General features: G+C 45.6%; 1 protein-coding gene across 2 annotated transcripts in view; it reads right to left on the reverse strand.

Annotated features, from left to right (window-relative positions):
- Window positions 1–5,554: 5,554 nt before the first annotated feature.
- MAPK1 (mitogen-activated protein kinase 1) overlaps window positions 5,555–21,898 on the reverse strand; it is a 106,010-nt gene continuing 89,666 nt past the window's right edge. For both annotated transcript variants that reach the window (XM_039242860.1, XM_039242861.1), the window contains exons 7-9: window positions 17,513–17,622; window positions 15,335–15,460; window positions 5,555–9,509 (exon numbers count right to left, since the gene is read on the reverse strand). In XM_039242860.1, the coding sequence (XP_039098791.1) occupies window positions 15,344–15,460; window positions 17,513–17,622 (227 nt within the window). In that variant the 3' untranslated portion in view covers window positions 5,555–9,509; window positions 15,335–15,343. The remainder of the gene's footprint in view (window positions 9,510–15,334; window positions 15,461–17,512; window positions 17,623–21,898) is intronic.

The following is a 21,898-nucleotide window of genomic DNA, read 5'->3' on the forward strand; positions in this document are numbered from 1 at the left end:
AAACAAATATTAAGTGGCCTTAAATGCACATTGCTAAATGAAAGAGGCCAATTCTGTATATTACGAATTACATGATATTCTGGACAAAGCAGAAGTATGGAGATTACAGAACAAAAAGATCTGTGGTTGCCAGCCATGAGGGGGAGGGGAAAGGGGAACAGGGATACTGAGGGGAGAGAGGGTACACGGAGCTCTGCGTGCTAGCTAGTTATTCTGTCCATCCAAAACTATTAAAAACAATAAAGTCTACTAAAAAAAAAAAAAAAAAAACTAAGGAAAAGAACAAAGGGGACTGAATGGCCAGATTTGAAGGCAAGGAGCTCTCAGGAGGTGCAGGGGTCAGGAAGTCATCAGGCTGGTTTGAGAACCACCAGTGAGAGATACAGGTGCCTCAGGACCCAAGAGGATTCTGGCAAGGGTAAGTTAACTGCTTTTTTTTTTTGGGAAGTAAAAGAGTGCTTATTTGTTTATTTATTTATTTTTACAGAGAGTTTATTGTCAAGTTGGTTTCCATATAACACCCAGTGCTCATCCCCACAAGTGCCCTTCCCCATGCCCATCACCCCGTCCCCCCAACTGCTTTCTGAATTTAATGCATGAATTAGAGTCCTGGGGAGCAAAACGCGATCATAAATACAGCACAAGTTCTGCTTTTTGCACAGAGTAAACGCAAGAAAGCAGCAATGGAAAGAGATACAGAATGACCTGGAATTCTCAGCACCGGTCTGCAGCCTTCCCCATCGTACATACGGCATCTTCCACACCATGTTTTGTAACTGTAATGGTTGCTCTTTTCCAGCTGCCACAGCGACACAAAATATTAAACCTCTTGAGACCTGTCAGCTGCATTTTAGAAATTTTCCTGTGTACCAAGAGTGCTACCTGAATCTTGGGGACAGTAGGACTGTCAGCCTGAGTGGCAGGGTGCTTTACAGGAAGGACTTCACTTCTCTGCTCTGAGGCCTTGGGCCTCAGGGCGTCTCAGGCCTCTCCTCCATCCTCCACTTTGTAATAACATCGGGTTGGGCACACGCTGCAAATTCACCCTTGGGGCTGGGTGCAGAGGGCCCAGCCCAGAAGGGCATGGGGTCAGTGGGCGGGGCAGTTCGCAGGGAGCAAGATCGGGGCCTTCTGTACAAGGGAGATCACTGTGACCTGACTCCCGAGGCCGGTGGCTGCCTTCAAGGTGTGATGCAGGCAGGGACGTGTTGTCAAGGACCAGGGTGGAGGGGGCTCCCTAAGGGGCCTGGCGAGGCCCCCCCAGAACCAGAAATGGGTACCTGTTACCTCCAAGGAGAAACAAACCTAATGCTGAACGAACAAAAAAGGAAAAGGGGAAGGAGAGCACTGACTGGTGCAGCACCTGCTGCAGGCCCAGGGCACACTTGTCCTCCTGAGTCCTAGGGGTCAGTGGGAGGCAGGCGCTGCCACCCCAGTTCCACCCTCAGAGACTTAGGGCCCACATGGCTTTGCCTGAAGCCCCTTGGCTACTCAGCAGTGGGGTCGAGTTTAGGGCATCTCTGACAGCGGCCACTTGGGTGGTGGGGGGCGCATCTGCCTTCCTTTGGGGAGCTGCTCTTGCCGGGGGACACCTGTATTCTCCCATCTCAGGTAGGGCAGGCCACCTTGATGATGGCATGCTCTTACATTCAGACAGGGGAGCTTGCACACACATGCAGCCTCATCTACAGCACATGGGAAACGTGAGCAACACAGAGGGGAGTGAAGGGGGTGTCTGGGCCGGCTTGGTGGGCTCTCTGCAGCCCCAGGCCAGCGCAGCCGCACACTACACTTGGGGAGGGAGTCAGCTATTAAATGGTGTGTCCACTGTCTGCTGAGTCTCATGGCCACATCTGAGAAAGGGGAAGACATGCCTGGAGTCTGACTTGTTCTTACAGACAGAATTAAATCCTAAATCGGGGACGTCTGGGCGCCTCAGTTGTTAAGCATCGGACTCCTGGTTTTGGCTCAGGTCATGATCTCACGTTTCAGGAGTAAAGCCCTGTGTCGGGCTCTGTGGTGGCACTGCAGGGCCTGCTTGGGATTCTCTTTCTCTGCCCCTCTCCCCGCTTGTGCATGCACACACAACTCTCTCTCAAAATAAACACTGAAAACAAATTGCGCAGAATTCACCCAGGGCTGGCCCCTGCCCCTCCCTCGCAGAGTCCCGGTCCCCAGTCCTGAGAGTGGCCGCAGAAATGAACGCACATGCACCCTGGCATTCATCTCTGAGGAAGAACAGTACAGAGCAGGAGCTGAGGCGCCCTGTTTCCTCTTCTGTCATGACATCATCTGCCTTTTTTGTCCTTCTCATTTTACTAAGATACTTTGTCTCATCTGCATATTGCTGGCAGTAGCTACTGCTCTTTTTGGGGATGAATTCTGGCAGCCTGGGGCCTCCTGTGACTCCTCCTCGTCCTGTGCTCGCTGCCGGGCACCGTCCCGCTGTCAGGGGCCCAAAGAGCAAACACTGTCCCCGTGGTGCTCTCCTAAGGCAGGCCATCACTGATGGTGCAACTCCTTCCTTTTTGAAACCTGCTTTGGTCCAGCATTTCCCTTCTGGCATTTTTCCATTCCGAGCCAATGCAGCTGTCTTTACAGCCTTAGGGACTTTTCCATCTAGCAGTGCCGGTGCCTCTTCTAAAGCTGCGCCAGTTGGCACCTCTCATTCTTGTTTGCTCTTCTTTAAGCACTTGGACTCTTTGTGGTTTTTACCTTATAATTTCATGCCTGTCTTCTCTGCCATGGGATGGGCACCACGAGGGCAGCTCTGCTTGTTTTGTTCTCTGCAATACTCACTGCGCGCAGTGGGTGCCTGGCACTCGCCCGAGCGGAGCCCAGCGTCAGCCCCGGCTTTGTTCCCCACTGGCTTACAAGCTCGTCTTTCTTATCTACTGCCCCACCCCAACTTTACTTGTACTTCCCCAGTGGTCTTCATTTTCCTGCACTTTCAGGATACCTTACTGAACCTACCCACCGGACACTCCTGCTGGTAACTCTCGAGCTGTGGGTCCACCCCTGACCACCGTGAAGTGCTGTCACCAGGGCCTTGTTCTGCTTTTTTGTTCCCAGCCTTTTGTAGCACTTGCTCCATTTTTGAGTCCTCTAGGGCAGAAGCATGATGCTACCCATGGGAGGGTGACAGGGAAGGTGCTGGGTAGCCCCACCCTTGCTTACTCCAAATAGGCAAATTGTGATTTCACAAAAGGGTTCTGGTGACTAAAATATTTGAAAATCACTGCTGTGTCGGATGTGTGCACACAGCAAAGACTTTCAAAAGCTCTTACAAAAAACAGTTCCTAAAATAAATGTCAGCACTGGATCCCTGTAGCTGGTTTCCCACATCCCCATCCATGCCCTGCTTGCACTAGTGTCCTTCTCCCCCCGGGGTGGCTGGCTCAATCTCAGAAACTCTACATCTTCTAGCCTATAAGCCAGCTGGCTCCCCACGGAATGGGAATACTTTAGTGTGGTAGTGCTAAGGAAGGAAGTAACGGCAAGGTCTAGGGTTTAGAAAGGGAAAAAGGGGAGCAAGGATTTCTGGGAGTGGTAATGGAGCTATGGGTCCCTGATTCCCCTAGGTGGTTTGTCAGCTTGGTGACCCTCTGTGAGGAGACAGCTAGCTCACGTGCCCATGCTGCCCATATGCAGCTTGGGCCCAAAACTTTTGGGCCTGGTGTTCACGTGCCCGGGCCCCTGCACATCTCATCCCTTCTTTCACACCCAAGACATGACTTCCCTGTCCTCCCACTATTTCCACAGCTGATAAGAGGCTTTGTCACCCTTCAGTCTTACTAAAAAAGGGGCGATGGCTTCCCTGCTCTTCTGGCCAAGAAATGAAAAGAGAAAAGCATCTCTATACCCAACATGTGATGGATCTTGTGTTCCCATCACGTCATGGCCTCCCCCCGGACTCCATGGGCCATCTTGCCCAACCCTGCAAACCCAGCTGATGACACTGCTGCATGGGAAGAACAGTCAAGCCCCACGGATCAGTACTTCACGACAGACTTCTGGGCATCACCTCAATCAGGGCCTCACAGAGACAGGCATTCTGCTCATTTCCACTTCTCAGGCTGCCTCTTCCTTTTTCTTGACAGAGGCCCTGTTTCCCACTTGACCTGAAAAAGACCTGTCATGGGGCACAGCCTCTTTCCATTTCCTCCTCTCTACATTTCCGTCAAAGCACTTTGGTCTTCAGCTTTCCTTGGTGCCAGGCTCCGAAAAGGAGCCCCTTGTGCCATGTCCTACTTGGCCCACCCCTTACCTGGGCCTCGGCCCTGTGAAGCCCAGCAACACTGTCCTGTCTATCCCTCCTCAGACTCAAATACGGTCAAGCCACCTACAAAAAGCCTTCCCCTCATACTCCCCTGTGGACACACCCGGTCCCTCTCCCTCCTGCACACTTGAGGTTCCAGGTGGGTCTACACCTGCCTCCACCTTGTCTGTAACCCTGTGACCTGGGCTTGGCTTCTGCTCTTCTCAGAGAGCTGCTCTGTGACCACCAGTCAGCTCTGAACACTCTGGTTCTGATTAAATACAGAAAACCAAGATGTGAGTCTATGCTGCCAGCTGGGATGGCTGCACTACTGCTAAGGTAAGGAGCTCCTCATAATTAATGCAGAAAAAATATAATTACTAATACCTTGTGCTGAATAAGGAAGATGATCATGATAATTGATTTCTGTAGGATGTGGACAAAACAAAGGGTGTTAATTTCTCAGAGGGAAAGTGAATGTGATCATCCCATGAGCGTTTCAAATACCTATCAATTTAGGTGAGATCAGCTCACTTCCCTGAAGAAAGTTTCAGACAGGTGCTCCCTCTCAGGTGAACAGAAAGTTCGGTTCGTAGACAAAAACAAATAAATCATTTAGGAAGATCTTCCACTTACTACTTGTTTTGAGTTACTAGGCTAGAAACTTAAAATATATTTGTATAATCTTTATGACATGCAAGGTTCCAATTTACAGTCAAAGGTCTGGGCATACGGGCTGAAGCACAGAGCAGTACAATGACTGGCCGGAAGCCAGCTGCAGTTATAAGCAGAGGGCAGGTTTTGGACCCAGATTTATGGGCCCAAAGCCTGTATTCTTTCTACACCACCAAACCAGAAAAATTTCCAGTGTTTCTGGCCTGTAAATAAGTCACTGTATGACGCCCCAAATTAAGAAGAACCAAATGTCTGAGAGTCCCTAATACATTCATGACATCCTGACCTGAGAAAAGAGGCTGCCAAGGACACCTGCCCTGGCAGCAGTGGCTGAAGTGTAGGAAGATGAGAAGAGATGCACATGGGTGCTGTGTCAGGACTCCCAGCACTGCCTTCTTCCCCCCTCTATAGCCAAGTGTCTGAAGAACAATCTGGAAAACCTGATGGAGTACTAAAATCCCACTGACCTCCAGAGCACCAGCTTATGGTTCTATCAGTGATTACTGTAAGCAAAGTCAAAATACAAACACACATACTTGGGAAGCATTGTAATAAAGGCATAGACGATTTCATATTTTCACATATGAAATTCCAATTAAACTATACATGCACAGTACTATATTATTTTGGTAACACAGGGACACAATTTAATGATTCTAATTTTTTTGTAGTTTTTTTTTTTTTTTTACAAGTCAGGTGCCATAAACATTCAAATAATCCATCTTTTAAAAAGTACGTTTACAACATCAAAAGAATTAAGATGAAATATAAACCTTTCTACTTACAATTTTTATACAGATTAACCAAATCACAAATACCACAAATAAATGTTAAATTGTAACAATATAATGAATAAACATTCAGATTCTTAATAAAATCTTCCTTTAACATTTTTTTTAACTTACCATTATACTAAATAATCTATGCAGAGTTTTGGGGTACAATACCAAGAAGGCACCAACAGTACAAAGCAGTTACAAAGCAGTTTCAGAACTTTCTCGAGTGCTCTACACGGATAAACAGCACAAAAAAGGCAACGAGCTTCAGGTAAACCTGGTGCAACCCCAGAGAATTAATTCCCTCTGGATTCTCAGTCATTTCCGATCCATGATGCCGAGCTGGATTACAGTGAGAGAAACCACATATCTACTGTTACATGCTTCTCATCCGCACTATAGGAGTTATCATATTTCAAACACCAGCAGGACAATTTTAAAGCATAAATGCTTTAAAAATGTATAAGCAAAAGGATTACTCAGATTTTCAAAACCACTACATTTACAAAAATATTTCCCTTAAACTTGGGATTGCTCCAAAACATTGATTTACAAATATAAAAGTATTATGGAAGGACCCAAAGCATGTGTGCATATGTATGTGTGTATTAACATACTGTTACCATACTATATAAAAGTTACCAATTTAAAAACCGTATTAACATATAAGCAAATAAAGGTAAAACAGTCTCCTCTGAATGGTCTGAACATTATGTGGCATGTGGCGTGGGCAGTATACCTTGGTGACTCCTTATGTAGACTGAGCCACTGACAAGCCACGTGTGGCTCCAAAAGCTGACAGGACCCTCCACACCCATCGCCTGTGCCTGCAGCAGCAGGACTGTGGCCACACCACGCACTGTGTACTGCGCACAAACACCACGATATTCTTCTATCCATGCAGCAGAGTGGTCTGCGTGTCTCCATTAGCTCTGAAGACTTGTGTCAGCACAGTCACGAGTTCTCTCAAATTCATTCCACTGGCTTAGTTAGGTATTTTGTTTCATACTAAATGAAAAGACTGGAATGTTTCAACAGGAATTTTTTGCTTGCTTTTTAGACACCAAAAAAAAGCCATTAGTCTGAAAGCTTATTTGAGCTTACTAAGAATGGAGGCATTCAGTGTCACCAATATAATTTGGATGACCTAATCGGGACATTTTTAAAGATGTTAAGAAGATCCAAATGAAGATCCAAATGATGAGCCTATCACACATAATAGCTAGTACTTTTCACAGGTACCTTGATTAGGACAAGCCTCTGACCTGTTAAGCCAAGTTTGACATGATTAAAAAAGCACACAACTTACGGCTACAGTGATGCTGGAACGCAGTTAGTGGTTTCATGCCAATCTGACTCCACAGTACCGCTGAGGGGCTGGGAAAGCCCACAGTCCTCAGGTATTAGTAACCAAGGCTATGGCTTTCTGGTTAGAGGACTACAGATTAACCTCCTAAGAATACTAACATTCCATTTAAAAAGTACAAAGAAAAAGAGTAGGAAAACTGTCAAGGCTCCTTTTAAAATGGAAACTGACTCATCAATGTATCAGGTAACAGTCAAACCTCTATCCTCTCAGTGCCGTGCAGATCTTTCCACGGCAGCTCTGAGCATGAAGCGAAAAACCTCGTTTTTCTTGGGCAAGAATCTAGATATGTTCTGATCTCTGAGGCGGAGTCCGCAATCCTTCGTTAGCCTGTGAGGTGTGAGCACCAGCACCCTGGGCCAGGTGGTGTGGGCCAAGTGACACTGGGCAGCCCTTCCTAACACCCAGTCGTGCTCAGCAGGAGGTCTGGGGCACATAGGCACGCCCTCTTTAGAAAGAACCAGAGAATTCAACCTGAGACATTTGGGCTTCTTCATCATAGTTTGATGGAATTTCAGACCTATGATTTGAGTAATGAAACACGTCAGAGTTGATTCTCTGCTGTGCAGAGGGAAACTAGGATCCTACAAAAATGCCTTCTACATCATTTTATGTAAACCAGTGTCGGGGCAGTGCCCGGATGGGAAGGGGAGGCCCACAAGCGTTTCTGCTCCAAGCACAAACTGAAGCTGACTGTCCACTTGGACACGCTGATCCAGAGGAAATCAACACTGAATCTTAACATGAATATGAAGATCAAAGATGTACATTTATTTCCATGAATTACAAGTGCATTTCTGTTCATATTAGCAGGCAGTCTTTATATAACCCATTCTCCATTGCTGTCAAAAATCAAACAAGAAAAAAAGGACAGCTGAGAAATAAAAAGCTAAAAATAGAATTATTTTTCCTAAGTGATCTGCTGGGTAGCATTTTCCGTGGAACACAAACTCAGAGGTAACAATAAATTTTTCGTTTCAATCATAGGCATGTGGCACTTGGACAGTCATCTCTGCACAGAAAGCTGTAACAGTCATGCGAGGGTACAGTAATTATTGAACAAGGCAAATTTCTCACCACAGAGAGCAGTGGGGGAGTCAAGAGGAGGCACCGCACTGGGACAGAACACCAAGTCAACGCCACAGTGTGCAGTGGCAGGAACAAATACTTAAAGAGATCAGAATAATATGGGATAGGGCTCCAAACATGACTTAGTGCTAGCTTTTTCTCATGGTCTTAGCTCAGCAGTATCAGAAACATTTGAGAGTACTTGATGACAGAACAGTGCTTCACGTCATGAGCTCATGAAGGCTTTATTACAAATTGTTATATTGTAGGTTGAAAAATGAACTTGAGATGCTGACATGCTGTAGGAGGAAAAAGAATTGTACACTTTCTCATTTAAAGATGCAGGGCTCCTCTCTGCTAAATCCTGAGGCATTGAATGTGGTTACACTGGATGTGGCACACCACACGATGTAGCTCGGGGGTATACATACACCTGTGTGTGGAGCTCTGCCCGTGACATCCGGGTGGCCTGCTGGCTGCTTCTCCAGACCCTCTCCTTAGCACCCTGCTGTGACCCGTGTACATCTCTCACTAAATCCCGAGTGCAGCTGCCACTTTACATCTTTTTGCATAAGCCTTGGAAACAGTACTGCAGATAACACATTTTGGCAAGTGTTATACCTCTGTAAATGGTACAAGTAACCACAATAAATCTACAGAGTGAGGCTGCGGGATGCAGTACGTCTTTCTTTTATTTAGAAAAATGATTGAGTTTCCTAAAAGCTGGGCAAATAGCACAGACTTTAAATATGTTAGTGACTAACATGATATGAGAAAAGACACGGGCAAGCACCCCCAAAGATTCCCGAGACGGGAGCACTCACCGCAGGCTGCAACGTCATTCCAGGTGTTTCCACATACTCCTGCTCTGGGGATACACTTACGGTGAAAAGGTGAAGTGCAAATAAGGGGCTGTCACTGACTTAAAGTGCCCTAGGTAGTAGCCTTCCCTATCATAAAGTGAGATGCCAGTGACGAGAGCCAATCTGGAATGAACTATTTCTGGTGTGACTGCATGGGTCAGCAGGGCGTCACCTAGGAAGGATTCAGAAGAGGAAGGAACCACTGCATCTTTCAAACCAGAAAGCGATTAGTGACTAAAGCAACGGTAAGCAGTAGGTGCACTGAAAGTACATACTGCCACAGGTCACCGGTGGGTGACACACACAGGGATGCCAGGAACAGTTCTCTGGACTGAAGGAATTCTTTGAAAGCATAAAAGCCACAACTACCAGAAACCGCCCCTCCGAACGGCTCAAAGGAGTCAAGGTGGATAAGCCGAGACGGGCTGGAGACAGGACCGGGGTCAAGAACTGGGAAGAACAACACCGATGTCTGAGCACGTCCAGTCCTCTGAGCCCTTGTCCTATTGAAAAACAAACAGGCAAGCCTATGAGTTAAGAATGACCCACGTTAAAACAACATTAGCAGCAGCTATTAGGGAAGTGGAGAAGTGAAAAGAATGAACCAACACCATTACAAAAACTGGAAAAGTGAAGGAAAAAAAAAAAGCAAAGGAGAAAATATTCCTACAATAAGGTCGTTTCACCTGGAACCACTTGGCCTATGCACCACAGGGCAGCTCCTAAGAGGCAGGCTCTGCCTCTAGTCTGTGGGCGTCTCTTCTTGGGATAGCTCAGAGGATGTTTCCGTGACAAGGGTACACACCCGCATGCACTCCATGTTTCCAAGATGCATTTTATTAACTACGATACCTGCCACTCCAACGGTGAAAAACAAAATCTGAAGGTCTTTGTAAAGGATACACATTTATGCAAAATGCTTGTCAGCTGCCTCCTATTCTATTAGTACTATTATTATTATTTAATAATCTCTGGCCAAAATGGGGCTCAACCTCACAACTCTGAGATCAAGAGTCAAGTGCTTCACCAACTGAGCCAGACAAGCACCCTTGCTGCCTCCTATTCTTAGCAAGTTTCTTTTCCTCTCTGGATGACCAGGTAGGATAGAATCAACCACACAGTGTCAAGTGTGCTGTTTTAATGCTCAAGTTTCGGCTGACTGCGACAAAACAAGGCAAAAATGAAGTGCTGGTAGAAGTATGAAGTTAGCAGGCCTGAATTCCGATGAGGCAGGGAACTGTGGCTTGGTTCCCATGGGCAAAAAGATGGTTCTCATTGTGCAGGTCAGAGGTGATCGGACAGTTATTTCCCCACTAGGCCTCCAGGACAGTACCCTGAAAGGCAGCAGGTGGCATTCTGGAGCTAGCCTTAGTTCATTTATTGTACTTGACAGAACCCACCTGGCTCTCCAGATGTCTGCATATAGGTCTCCTGCAAGAAGTCCGCCAGGAGCATCACACTATCAAAGTACAAGTAGCACACATCTTCCCTGATTACTGTGGTAGCTCTATTTTCCTTGAAGAGATTACATTACAAATCAAACTCACTCTAACCTTTTATAGGTTCTCAAGGACGAGCATCAGGATCCTCTGCAGAGCTTGTTAAAACACAGATTGCTAGCAGGTAAGGCATAGATGGACCACACTTTTGAGAACCACTGCCTAAGGCATCCATATGTAATGAATTAAGTTCCTCCCCAGGTCTCTGTTAGTTTTGTATCACCCTAGCGAGAAGTGAAAACATTACCACCCCAGTCATGTTCTGTGTTCCTGTTCTGAAGAAGCCTGCTTGAGATGGCTGGGAAGGTAACGGTGTCAAAATGCAAATAAAATAGACCTTTTCTTTAGGGAGACCCTATTGTTGTGAAATGTTTGCTAGCATGATCTAGCAGAATGTCACTCCGTTATTTCACAATGCACTTTTGGACAAGATGGCTTTCACCTACCACTCAAGAGTCAGGGCAGGAAGGATGCATATTATAACCCCACTCTGTGATGGGGAGATGGGACTCAGAGATGGGAAATGACCTCCCTCTAGAGGGATGCTGTTCTGAACTGCAGCCAAACCTACCGGCTGAGAGAAAATTAACCAATCTACCTGAGAAAATTCACCAACAGGGAGATGAGGGAGAAAGTCAGGTACTTATCTTCACCAGCCTCTGAGAACAGGAGGTTTGTCACAAAGTTAACCATGTACACATTCTTAACTTTTTAGTGGACACATTTCTAAAACTGACCCACTTAAACAAAATACAATGAACACACTTTGATCCTTTAAGACCACTCAGGGTATCAGTAAAGCCTATGACCCAGCAAGAAGGGACTTCCTCTGCAGTAGTCTTTGTCATCCCCACTGCCCACAAAGGGGTCCCATGGCTGTCCTCTGAGGCCCTGTGTGGGCATGTTTTTCAGCTCTTTCCTTTGTAGCTGGGCAGTCAACATCACCTGTCTCTAATGTTCCTGTATGCTCCCAACACCTGCATCTCCCTGACTCTCCAGTTTGTAGCTTCTCATCTCAATGCTATAGGCTGGGAACTCTGTGAAACTGCTGCACAGTTTTGTGAATGAGTTCCTTGACCTTTTCCAGGGCACAGAACTACTCCAAGACAGTGTGGAAAGCTTACAAGAAAATGGGATTCTTGGTCCCAAAGACCCAGGCCTTCCAAATTTTGCTGCCAGCATACAATCTTCAGCAAAATGCTTAGCTTAAACATGTGCATCTTCAGTTTCCTTAATCATAAACACAAGCTGTGTGCTGACTTGTTGCTGTGATTATCAAACCTTCCCAGAATTTGATGGATGCCCCTAGCTCCACCTTCCTCTGGATTCACTTTTATATTCTAGGTGACTGTATTATAAGTCAGTCCTGATGCTGCCACCCTCCTTTGAAATGCATAAGAAAAAAATAAAATAGATTGGTAAGTAGATGGAGGAACAGATGGAACAGATATGTGAGAAAGCATGCACAGAAAAGTGTTAATCACAGAATCTAGGTGGTGGAAATGTGGGTTTCTATTGTAAAGCTCAACTCTTCACAGTAGTTGAAAATTGTAATTTATTTATTTATTTATTTTTGAAAACTGTAATTTAAAAAACATTGTAAGTAACTAGGTCTATTGAGGTGATCCTTTTGATCACAGAATCCAGGTAGTGAGAATGTGGGTTTCTACTGTAAAACTCAACTTTTCAGAATAGTTGAAAATTGTAATTTAAAAAACAGTGGAAGTAATGTATAAAACGAATCATTATGCTTACACCTGAAGCTAAGATTGTTATGTCAATTATAATTCAGTAACAAAAAGTTGGGGGGGGGGAATCAGGCTATAAAGTGAACTAAACACACAGTGACCGTCCTTGCCACCCTTCTATCTGGTAACAGGCCCCAGTTCTAAAGCAGCAGGAGCATCCTTGCCTTTGTCCTGCCCCTCTCCGTGGCTGTTGCACTGCCTTTTTCCTCTAGCAGCTGGGCCAGTGGTCCCAAGAGTGCTTGCTCTCTGAGGTCACCCAATATCCTTACTGCCCTAGAATCACTTGCCCTGCTGCTTTAGGACTGGAAGCAGTCTGGGAGAAGAGGGCTTCTTGGCAAGCCTGGGCTTCAGTCGCCCATGCGGGCCTGATTCCCTGGCCTCATACTGCTGAGTGCCTCCCCAGACAGCAGACTGCTCCCTTCCCAGCACTCTGATGCTGGTCTTCCTCAATCTTTGGGGCCTACACCTACCCTGGCACAGCACCCATGACACTGTGTCTGATTACTTGTTGTCTACCTGTGTCCTGCCATCAAGCTGTTAGAAAGCAAAGCCTAGGTCTTATTCATCTTTATTGCCTTCCTACCTGGAATTAGGAAGTACTCAATGGTGAAGAAATGAATGATGAAAAACTGCTAATTGTGTCAGCCGTGGGTACTCTTTTACACTAAAAACATGCATGGCAGTTCTGTGTGTCTTTGTTCCTTACTCCTTTGTGTGCTCCTCTGAGGCCAGTTTCAGTTTTGTTTGTTCTGCTAACCCAGGGAGTCTAACATGCACCTGACTCAGAGGAAGCACGTGGTATGTGTGAGCTCAAACCAGAACAAGATGGGTAAAAACAGGCCACCAAGTGATTTCAGGAAAATAAACTGTTAAAGGGATTGTGAAGGAAGAAAAGCACTGAAATAGCTCGGCTCAATATTCTAGGTCAGTGGTCAGCAAACTTCTACATGTCAAGGGTGAGATAAAACTTTATCTACAAAATCTGGAGGCAGCTGATCTGACCTTGTGCAGACACAGGGAAGGGAGAGCAGGCTCTGGGAGAGGGAAGATCATTTCCACTGTGAGCAGAGAGACCAGGAAGGAGAACCCATGGAGACTCAAGGGGTAAAAATGGCTAGGTCCTGGAGACTGACTTTCTGTCAATAAGTACATAACAAATAGTTTAACAGACTGTGACACCGTGAAGTATGAAAAGAGAATCCAACCCTTGCTAGACTTTGTCCTCCTCAGCCCCCTGCTAAGACCTTCCCAACCTTCTCTCTCTCCTTCAGACACTTCTCCAGTGTTAACCAGCACGGTCCTAATGTCCTGTGAACACATGCCCCTTCCATACGTCACTTACTTTTGAGTTCGTCTTTTAGGACACATCCAGTGCTAGGCTAAGCTCCCCTGGCCCCTGGAAGCTAGGGTTAGGAAATGTGAAGTCTTTCAGAGTTTCTGCTCCCTCCACTCTCCTGAACACACTGCTTTTCACCTCCACAGCCCTCATCCAAACCTCTAGCCTCTGGTCTGGAAGCTCATAGATCTGTGTTCATCTCCCACCCAGTCTTCTCCAACCCTCCCTGTCAGACTTCTTACGGAAACCATATTTTCTGTCCCCCACACTTTAGAAGAGTGTATTCCCTAATGGTTCCCAACCCTTACTCTGGTTTCTATGGCTTTCTGTGGCTGATATGGTCACATATTCTCAGATCCTTTCTACCCTTCCCCTGTCCTCTGTTCTTTTTTTTTTATTTAAAAAAAAAAAAATTTTTTTTTAATGTTTTATTTATTTCTAGGAGAGAGAGAGAGACAGCGTGAGCAGGGGAGGGTCAGAGAGAGAGGGAGTCACAGACTCTGAAACAGGCTCCAGGCTCTGAGCTGGTAGTCAGCACAGAGCCCGACGCGGGGCTCGAACCCACGAACCGCGAGATCATGACCCAAGCGAAAGTCGGACACTTAACCGACTAAGCCACCCAGGCGCCCCTCCTGTCCTCTGTTCTTAATGACAGGGCTGGAGCTTGTGAAATGCACTGCTGAACTTCATTGGCAACTGGCTTCTGATGAGATTCTGCCAATGGCTGGCACATAGGAAAAGCAAGGTTTCCTTTTTTCTGCTTCTTAGTGACACAGGACTTTTTAGGAGGTGGGGGGGCTCCTGGCTTCAGAGGCAACGGATAGTGATGGTGGCTACAGGCTCCAGAGATCCCCCACATCAGTGGCAGTAGAGGCTCCTGACCCCTCTTCAGTGAGGGTAACGCTCTAATAGCTGCAGTTAAAGCAGGTGCCCAGCACCCTCACTGTGTGATGATCAAGGACCCTGGCTAACACTGTTTTTCTTTTGCTCCTTTAGCTGGAGACCAGGAACAACTTCCTGCTGTTTAACTAATCTGCAAGTAACCCTACCTGCTTTGCCCTCTGGCCCTTCTAATGCCCTCTGATCAGTTATATGTCCTCTTGTGAAACACCTCAAGCAGCTTTTGCTTTTGAGCCTTGTACTGTCAACCCTCAGCCTGAACCATCATCTCCAGATCCCAATACACGAAAACAGAATGGACAGGGCAGGAAAGAATGGAGCAAAGAAAGAGTTTTACCGGATGCCTACTGTCACAGAACCCACTCTTCCCTACCTGCCCTCAGAAAGCCTCTAGTTCCAGTGTGGGCGCAGCAGCCCCACAGCCACTAGCAGGCATGCTGCATATGACACAGGTGCCTGTGGAAAAACACCTCCAGCCCCTCCCATGTCAGTCTGTCCAAAGCATTTCCTCAGCAAATGCTTCAGGCCTTGGGTTATAATTCTTTACTGCTCATTTCTACAGGGTTCAACACAACTCTCACTCCTTTGCTCACTCCAGAATTCTCAAACAATTCCTTCTCCTCTTTCTATATGTTCTCTAAAATCAAGATCTGTGTTTCTTTTTTTCTTGGAACACACAGTTTTTAAAAACCTACTGATATCACTGCATTGTCCATCACCCTTTCTGTTAAGTGCATGAAGCTGAAACATGGAGCTCAAGGAAATTCCTTTTTCCATTTAGTAATGTTTAATTTATATTCTCTCTCCACAGCCAGGGTTTATCATATGGCTAAAGCTCTAGGTACCTGACAAGTTTAAGACCTGTATCCCGGCTGGAACCTGGCCGTTTCTTCGAAGATGAGTTCTTTGAGCTTTTCCTTGGGCAGGTCGTCCAGCTCCATGTCGAACTTGAACGGTGCCTCAGCAACGGGCTGCAGGAGAGCACAGGACACAGGGTAAGTAGGAGTGGCTATGGCTGACGGAGTTAAACATGGACTCATAAATGGCTGTGGCTTAGACTCTGAAATGTATACAGTGGCACTGACATCTGTGAAAACCCAAGAGCTTTGACATGCACCTATGAACCAGCATCCTGCCTATGCACTCCATAAGGCACACTTTATAGGAGCTTGCAGTAAATCGAAGGGAGCAACTAAATCCACTTTAAGAGTACTTTTCTGAAATTATTACTAATCCCAGAATAATTTTCAAAATTTTAAGGCACTAAGTGTTGAAAAATAGAAATTTACTGTTGTGATGGTGGTACATTTATACAATCAAAGCTGATGATAAATAAATCTACTTCATGAAATACATCATAGTTATTTTCATATGAATATTATGGAGTCATTAAAAAAGAAACTGTAAGGAAGATTAATATCACGGAGGAAATGCACATGTTTGCTAAACAAAATGAACATTATTCTTTAAAAAATTTAAATACAGAAATTTAAGACTGGGAAGGTAATATTCCAAAATCTTAGTAACTGTGTCATAAAACTACGAAGTAATCTATGTTGTAGTTTCCTGCAAGTTTTTATTTTTGAGCACACCCTATAAATAATCAGAAGGTTATTTAAGTACATATTTAAAATGTCTATATCAAAGAATTCTCAGGACAAAAAAGGAAATTAGTCAATTGATACTATTTAAATTTTGATTTTTAGGTACCCCCAAACTAATGCCATGTTAACAGAACTAATCTGATGAGGATACCAGCTGTCACCAGGCACTCCTAGATTTTTATCCATGTGATCCTCACACCAGGCCTTTAGGATAAGGAAACATGGACCCCAAATTCTGCACTACGCTTTGTTCTCTTGATATGGGGGAAAGGGTTCATGTCCATTAGAAAAAAACAAGTAGCTAGCCCTCTCTGAAGGACAGCTCTATGTGTGGGGTCACACTGGTGTCCTATATATGTCCTACTGGGTTTAGGGTACTGCCCAGGCTCACCGTTAAGACATGGGGGGCTCAATGGGCTAGTCAGTGCCCCAAGCCTTACACTCTCACCTACCTCCCTGTTATTTACTAGTTGTAGGTATCTTTGCAAGCTGCCCCCATTATTTCTGAGGGGAGGGGATAGAGATGGAAGCGGGCTGATTGAGAAATACTTTTTTTGGTTTCTTCTTTCTCTTTCATTTATCAGCTTTTAACTTTTATACTTTTCCCCTTTCCTCTTCCACTTCCCCCTTTAATATTAACACATTCTGCTTGGTTCTCCCCCCTACCACCCCCATTTAAAACAGGTGTACGAAGTCTTGTTCTCTGTGACCGATTCTCAACTAGAAAGATCCAAACTTTGGTTCATATTGCACTTTTCTTCATTACCACCCAGAAAATAAAGTTAAAACTGAAGCTCCAGAAGAATCAAAGAAGCCAAGGAACTGGGACTTTCCTGCAGAGAACATGATACAAAGTATCTTTACCCGGATGTCTGACACGCTCCAGAGGCCTGCCACATCTACCTCTAGACTCACCACAGCTAGCTCTTGTGTCCCCATCCCAAGGAGGCACAACATCCATGATGTCATCAAGCCAAAGTGGGAACTGTCCAAGCTGACCTCCTCACTTTGTAATGCCCCTCCCCAAACAGGCAGTTGACCTCCTTTCCACCCTCAGGGCAGGCACTTTGATTCAGGTGGCTCTTCCTGCCACAGACCACAACAGTGGTCTCTAGCCTTGGATGCCTTCTTTATCCGTGCTCCCCATTACCCATCCATTTCCCCTGCCCCACCCCTGCTGTAGGTGGCCTGGAGGAAATTTTCTAAGATTTACAAGAATCCTGGGGGGTAGGGTAGGGAGAGGTTTCAAACTATACTGACAGCACTAGTCATCAAAGCAGACAATGTGCGCTGTTGAGAGGACCAGGTGTGGCACCATGCACCTCTCAGGTCAATCTAAGCATGACATCTGGTCATTCCCTGATTGGGGCTGCTGGTGGCTGATATCACTGCAGAAGCAACCAGGAGCACAGGTCTTACCTCATCACTTGGGTCATAATACTGCTCCAGGTATGGATGGGCCAGAGCCTGTTCTACTTCAATCCTCTTGTGAGGGTTGAATGTCAACATTTTGTCCAGTAAATCCAGAGCTACAAAGAGAAGGGTTTTGCAGTGGTGAGATGCCAAAGGAACAGTCACTGAATTACTTTCCATTTCCTGTTTAAGTAAACTGACCCACGAAACAATAGAGCTAAGCATTACCATGGGGAGAGGAGCCAATACACTGGGTGCCTATTATCTCTCTGACCTCTTTTTTTTTTTTTTTAATGTTTATTTATTTCTGAAGAGAGAGAGACATCGTGAAAAGGGGAGGGTCAGAGAGAGAGGGAGACACAGAATCTGAAACAGGCTCCAGGGTCTGAGCTGGCAGTCAGCACAGAGCCCGACGCGGGGCCCGAACCCACGAACCGCGAGATCATGACCTGAGCCAAAGTCGGATGCTTAACTGACTGAACCACCCAGGCGCCCCTCTCTCTGACCTCCTTGAGACTGACCATTTGACAATCGCAGACCCAGACTCAGAAAGGTAATGTGATAGCCAAAGGCTGAAAGCGGAAGACCAGGGTTCAAACCCAAATCTACCTACAAAACCTGGACCTTTCCTAAATTACTACTTCGTTTTGCAGGCACCCTAAGCAAAGGTGTTATATATATACTTCTCTTAAATCTACTCCAAAGTCAGCTCTGCAATAGTCCGTTTATCTTTCAACACCTAGAGAAGGCCTGCAAGATCACAGAAGAAGACAACAGTCACTTGTCCTACTACTGTGTGGTTTCCAGGTTCTGGGTGAGATCCATGTGTGAAGCACAGGCCTCCTGGTTCAATGTGCAGCTTGGCATCTTTCTACAAGGCCTAAACAAAGTATTCTCTCTCTTTATAAAAAAAAGTTTATTTATGGGGCGCCTGGGTGGCTTAGTCGGTTAAGCGTCCGACTTTCGCTTAGGTCATGATCTCGTGGTTCGTGGGTTCGAGCCCCGCGTCGGGCTCTGTGCTGACTGCCAGCTCAGAGCCTGGAGCCTGTTTCAGTCTGTGACTCCCTCTCTCTCTGACCCTCCCCTGCTCACGCTGTCTCTCTCTCTCTCCTAGAAATAAATAAAAAATAAAAAAAATTAAAAAACCTTTAAAAAAAAAAAGTTTATTTATTTAAGTAATCTCTATATCCAACATGGGGTTCAAACCCATGACCCCTAGATCAAAAGTCACATTGTCTCCCAACTGAGCCAGCCAGGCACCCCAAAAGTATTCTTTTGATCTGGCCAGTAGTCAGCAGCCAAACATTTCTTTCATGTGGAAAGTGCAGGAATAGAAAGCAAGTGTGGGATCAACAGGACCAGGATGGAGGAACAGCTAATGAATAGCTGTCCCTAGTGCCCTCCACAGCTAGTATCCAGGCACCACCTCAAGCTGTGAGGAAAGCCAAAGGTCACACCTGACAGCAGCTGGAACACAGGTTAAGGGAAATGTGACCAGACAGTTCCTGTATTTACTGTCAGGAGCAGCTTTCAATGAGAAAGAATACATGCTAGAAAAGATATTATTGCTCTGGGGGCTTTAAAAAAAATGTCTTTTATTTAATGATGCTTAGAACAGTGTTTCCAATTATGTAGCACGTCCTTTCCTCAAATTAAAGCCTTCTGACAGAGAGCAGATAAAGAGCTACCCAGCTCTCGTAAGGCTTAGCTCACAGCCCTGTGACACCCCTGAAAAATCCAAGGACTCCAAGGAACATTTACTGATAATTTACTCCAAGTTTGAAAAACTCCTAGGCAATATAAAGAACACTTAGAGAATGTAGTGATCAATAAACAAAACCAAAAATAAAAACACTGCCACCTACTCAATGAAGCCTTGTATCTCAGTGATAACCTATTAGTTCAACCTCATCCATCTGCAAATTAGCACACATCACTAAGTCCTGAGAGTAGAATGGTAAAGGAAAACCATTTTAATCATTTACTCACTAAAAAAATGTGTTCAATCATTGAGAGTAGCAGGCCAATACACAGTCTGAATCAGAAATGACCAACTGCTTGTGCGCCAGGAAGTCAGCCTCGAGAGAGCACATGGAGGCTGGGGAAGCTCTTATAGCTGGAGATGACTGAAAGGGCAAGTATAAGAGTATGCGTATGTACACGCATGCGTGTGTGTGCATGCGTGCATGTGCATGCTCACTTCTGGCTCCTACTTGTGACTTCCCTTGTTGCAGGTCACCTGCCCTTCATCTTCAAGACAACTGGGAGATAATAAATGTGGTAAACCACATGCTAGATGTCATGAGAAATTTCACATAACAGAGAACTTTTCTCATATCCACAAGGTTGCATTTCTACAAATAGTACATTTTCAAATTTATTTTTGCCTCTATATTCTTCCCAGTACACACAAGGGTACCTTAGGAAATTAGGGAACAGTGACATTTTGCTTTATAGGTTAGAGAACCTTTTAGAGCAGAGGAGGCTCTTAGGAATCTAGAGTGTTGGGCCTTGACTAAAGCACTTCTGGGCAGGAGAGGTCTTCACCCCTGAGGCCATGACATGAGTTTCAAGGGCCCACGAATGGGCTAGGTTTCAGAGGCAGCTCTTTCAAGGGTCAGGACAGGGCAGCATAATGGTCAAGAAAACAAGCACCTCTGGCCCTAAGGCAAGTCCCACAGAATACCTGGTAGATGCATGAACACGTGACACACCACTTACTGGGCATTAGAGTCTAACTATCTGTAATACAAGTAACAAACCTACCCATTTACTGTTTCTAACCACCACCTACTCCCCCTCACCACTGCAAAAGAACTCACAGACATTTCCCCAAGAAGTTTCTTGAGCAACGAGAAGTCATTTGGCCTTTTGCCCAATTAGACACTGTCAGGAAAAGTCCAGGGGGGTCTGGCCACAAGTCAGATTCTAACAGCATTATTTCTAAGCTCTTGGGGGATACTCTTCCCCTCCAAACCTTGTTGGTACTACTTAAGTCGGGGGCACTTCAAGGCAGCTGGTATTTGGCAGCTTAAGCAGCTCTAAAATAGACCTTTTATAGTTTCTTCAAGTTAAATTCTAGGCCCTTAAACCTACAGGCAAAAAAAAAAAAAAAAAAATCACAAAGGAAGATAGCTTTTATTTTTGCTACTTGAAAAATAACTGGATCTCCTGCTTCCTTTTATTGCTAGTGCTATTTCTGCATTAGTCACAGCTACAGAAGAGGGAAAGGAGAGAAATGGGAAGCAGCTGGCAGGTTCTGATCCCAGTCAGAGTGCCTGGCCTCCCTTCTCCCACGCCACACAGCAATCTACTGGCACCCCTCAGATGGCATGAATCACTATGCCTGTGCATATGCTTCCTTGGATACAGGTTTTATTTCCCCCAAAAGACTGGAAATCCTTTCGAAGCTGGGATTACATCTGACCACGATCCCTGACTCTCCATGGTATCCTCTAACCATACCTTTTTAATTTCAGTGGGTACACAGCAACATGGCCCTGTCCTTCAGGTCCCTCAGCCTTTTTCCCTTTCCATCTTGGCCTAGACCCTGGGGTGAGTCATGCAATTGAGACACGCACCACTGGGTGAGACACGCACCACTGAGGGGCCATCTCACCTACCTAACAAAACTCTCATGCAGGATCAAAGCTGCAACTTGTCACGTCCATCCTCAATTAGAATTTCTGAGCAAGGCCAGAGAAAAAGATCTAGCTGTTCAAACTGTGCAACTGCAACAATGCTTCTCAAACTTTTTTTTTTTTAAGTTTACTTATTTTGAGAGAGAACAGGGGAGGGGCCAAGAGAGGGGGAGACAGAAAATCTCAAGCAGAGTTCGCACTGCTAGTGTGGAGTCTGATGCAGGGCTCGAACTCACGAACCATAAAATCATCATGACCTGAGCCAAAATCAAGAGTCAGATCCTTAACAGACAGAGCCACCCAGGTGCCCCTCAGAACCCTAATCTTAAGACCAAATAATGATTGATCTTAAAAAGCAGTTAATTAAGCCACAGTTCAAACTACAAGCACTTTTCTTTGAGGAAAAAAACACTGCATTCAGAACAAGGCGGACAAGCTCTATGTATCTCTATTTTCATTCCATCACAGAGAATGTGCAAAAGTCATGTGTGCAGGGTGGGATATAATAAAGCAAGTACTTTTTACTGCTCCACCAGAGACATTCTTACGTGCAGTGGGCATTGGCTTTTAGCTATGAGGGCATGGCTGTGCCACTGCCTTATCCTAGGCCGAGGTGCTAGCAGTCTTGTTCACCAGCAGTTCTGCACCAAGAGTGCAGAGGGCAGCACAGAGAAAGTGTGAGAAGACCTTAGTGTTATGAAAATAGTTTTAACCCCATGGACACTCCAAAAGGACTTTTGGGACCTCAGAA

Source organism: Hyaena hyaena, unplaced genomic scaffold (assembly GCF_003009895.1).
Source record: "Hyaena hyaena isolate Hyena2069 unplaced genomic scaffold, ASM300989v1 scaffold_219, whole genome shotgun sequence".
Classification (NCBI taxonomy): Eukaryota; Metazoa; Chordata; class Mammalia; order Carnivora; family Hyaenidae; genus Hyaena; species Hyaena hyaena.